Source organism: Brassica oleracea, chromosome C9 (assembly GCF_000695525.1).
Source record: "Brassica oleracea var. oleracea cultivar TO1000 chromosome C9, BOL, whole genome shotgun sequence".
NCBI classification, from domain to species: Eukaryota; Viridiplantae; Streptophyta; class Magnoliopsida; order Brassicales; family Brassicaceae; genus Brassica; species Brassica oleracea.
In genome coordinates, this window is record NC_027756.1 from 28,368,904 (window position 1) to 28,370,781 (window position 1,878).

The window sequence follows — 1,878 nt, forward strand, 5'->3', positions numbered from 1 at the left end:
AAATCTGGAAAAATTTTAAAATAATAAATAAAATAGCAATTTGACATATTTTTTTGGTGTTTTATAATAATATGTGAACATTCTCAATGATTTATAGCCTCAAATTATATATAGTATATGTTATTTTCAATACCACATAGGCTAAAATTTGAAAATCAAATGTTTTTAAATTTATGTAGTTATAATTGTTTGAAAGACTTACATTTTAAATTATTTATTTTATTTTAATTTTATTTTATAAAATATATTTAATATTAAGTTAACTTATATGTAACATATTTGCTTTTGTAAGTTTTTCTTATTTGATATTGATTTATATTTTATTCTGAAATAAAAGAATTTTTAGTAATATTGACATTTTTAAACTAACATTTCATATATATAACAATCACATGTTTATTTTTCGAAGATTTAATATACTAAAAAAAATATTTTAAGATAATAATTTATTTTAATTAAAAATATTTATTCTGATTAAATTTTATATCTAAATACTATCAGATATATACATTTAAAAATATTCAAATACGTATCTGCACATAATAAATATATAAAAATCATGCATTCATTCTAAGAATTGCTAATTAAAAAAAGAAAATTTATTTACTATGCATATAGATTAATATTTTATGTCATTCAGATAAAAAGATAGGTAAATATATAATAAATATTTACAATAGTATAGTAGCGGTTAGTATGTATTGACAAATTCTATCAAATAAATAAAAGTATTTTTTTATATTTTGACTATTAAAAAATAAAAGCATTTTTTTAAAAATAAAAACATATTTTCTTAGAAACCAACTTTGTCGTATATGCTGTAGAATCTACCAGCCATCCAATTTTTTTCTGACTGCTATAATTATATATAGTGTATTTTATAAAATGAAAGGGTATAATTTACTTTCTTGATAAATTTAAAATGTGAATTTAAGAAGAAATAATGCTAAATTTCAATCCTTAAGAAAATCTTATATGATTTATTTGCTTTAGAATGGATGATGATATCATCTAGTTGATGTGATACCTTAAATATTTTAGCTCTGTAAAGTAAGATATTTAAATATATCTAACATATATGCATGTACAATATCCCAAATAATAACTCCACTAAAAATTCATGAATGTAAAAATTATAAATACTAGAACTAATGTCATAGTAAGCACAAGATAAAACATAAATTGTATAGACATTAAATAATGAGTGGAAGTAAAAAAACAGTGTTCCTATCCATTTTATTGATAATGGTAATTATTCTCTCAATTTCTCAAAATATAAATAGTGTTAGTGATTCTGCATTTGCTCCAACAGGAGAGAAAAGAATGTTCCCAAAGCCATTAACTTGTGTGGCAGATGCAAGAAAAATTCCGAACTGTGTCGAATCAGTGAAGAATTTCCATTTCAAAAATGTTACAAAAGAATGTTGCATAGTTTTACTCGGTATTCCTGAAGATTGTATTGGCATTTTGTTTCCTAGGCGTTTTGTTTATCGTATTATGCTTAAAACTACATGTAAGTTATTAGGTATCATCAAGGTTTAGTTATATTTTAAATGATCATTTGTCACTCTATTAATTTAATGTAATAACGATTATTCATATTAATAAATTATAATAAGAAATATGATGCCTAAATCATTATGTTTTTACTATTATTGTGTTTATTGTTTTGTTTGTTTGTTTCAAGTACAAAGATTGCTGTAAATTGAATGTCAAAGTGCACTCAAATATATTATTTGCCTCGTCTAAGTTATTACATCCAAGAAACAACCTTTGTTAAACATGACAATAAATATATGATTGCCTTGTCTAAGTGATCAAACACACGAAACACATTGATCAGTGAATCTTTTGTGATATTAATAGATATTTTCGTCA

General features: G+C 21.9%; 1 protein-coding gene across 1 annotated transcript; it reads left to right on the top strand.

Moving 5' to 3' along the window:
- The first annotated feature begins 1,200 nt into the window (after positions 1-1,200).
- On the top strand, positions 1,201-1,542 carry LOC106314721. The gene has a single exon (XM_013752551.1). It carries the CDS (start codon positions 1,201-1,203, stop codon positions 1,540-1,542), a length of 342 nt encoding a protein of 113 aa, XP_013608005.1.
- Positions 1,543-1,878: the final 336 nt, after the last annotated feature.

Excerpts from the sequence above, each read along its gene's own strand:
- LOC106314721 (XM_013752551.1), top strand. The coding sequence starts at position 1,201 with ATGAGTGGAAGTAAAAAAACAGTGTTCCTATCCATTTTATTGATAATG.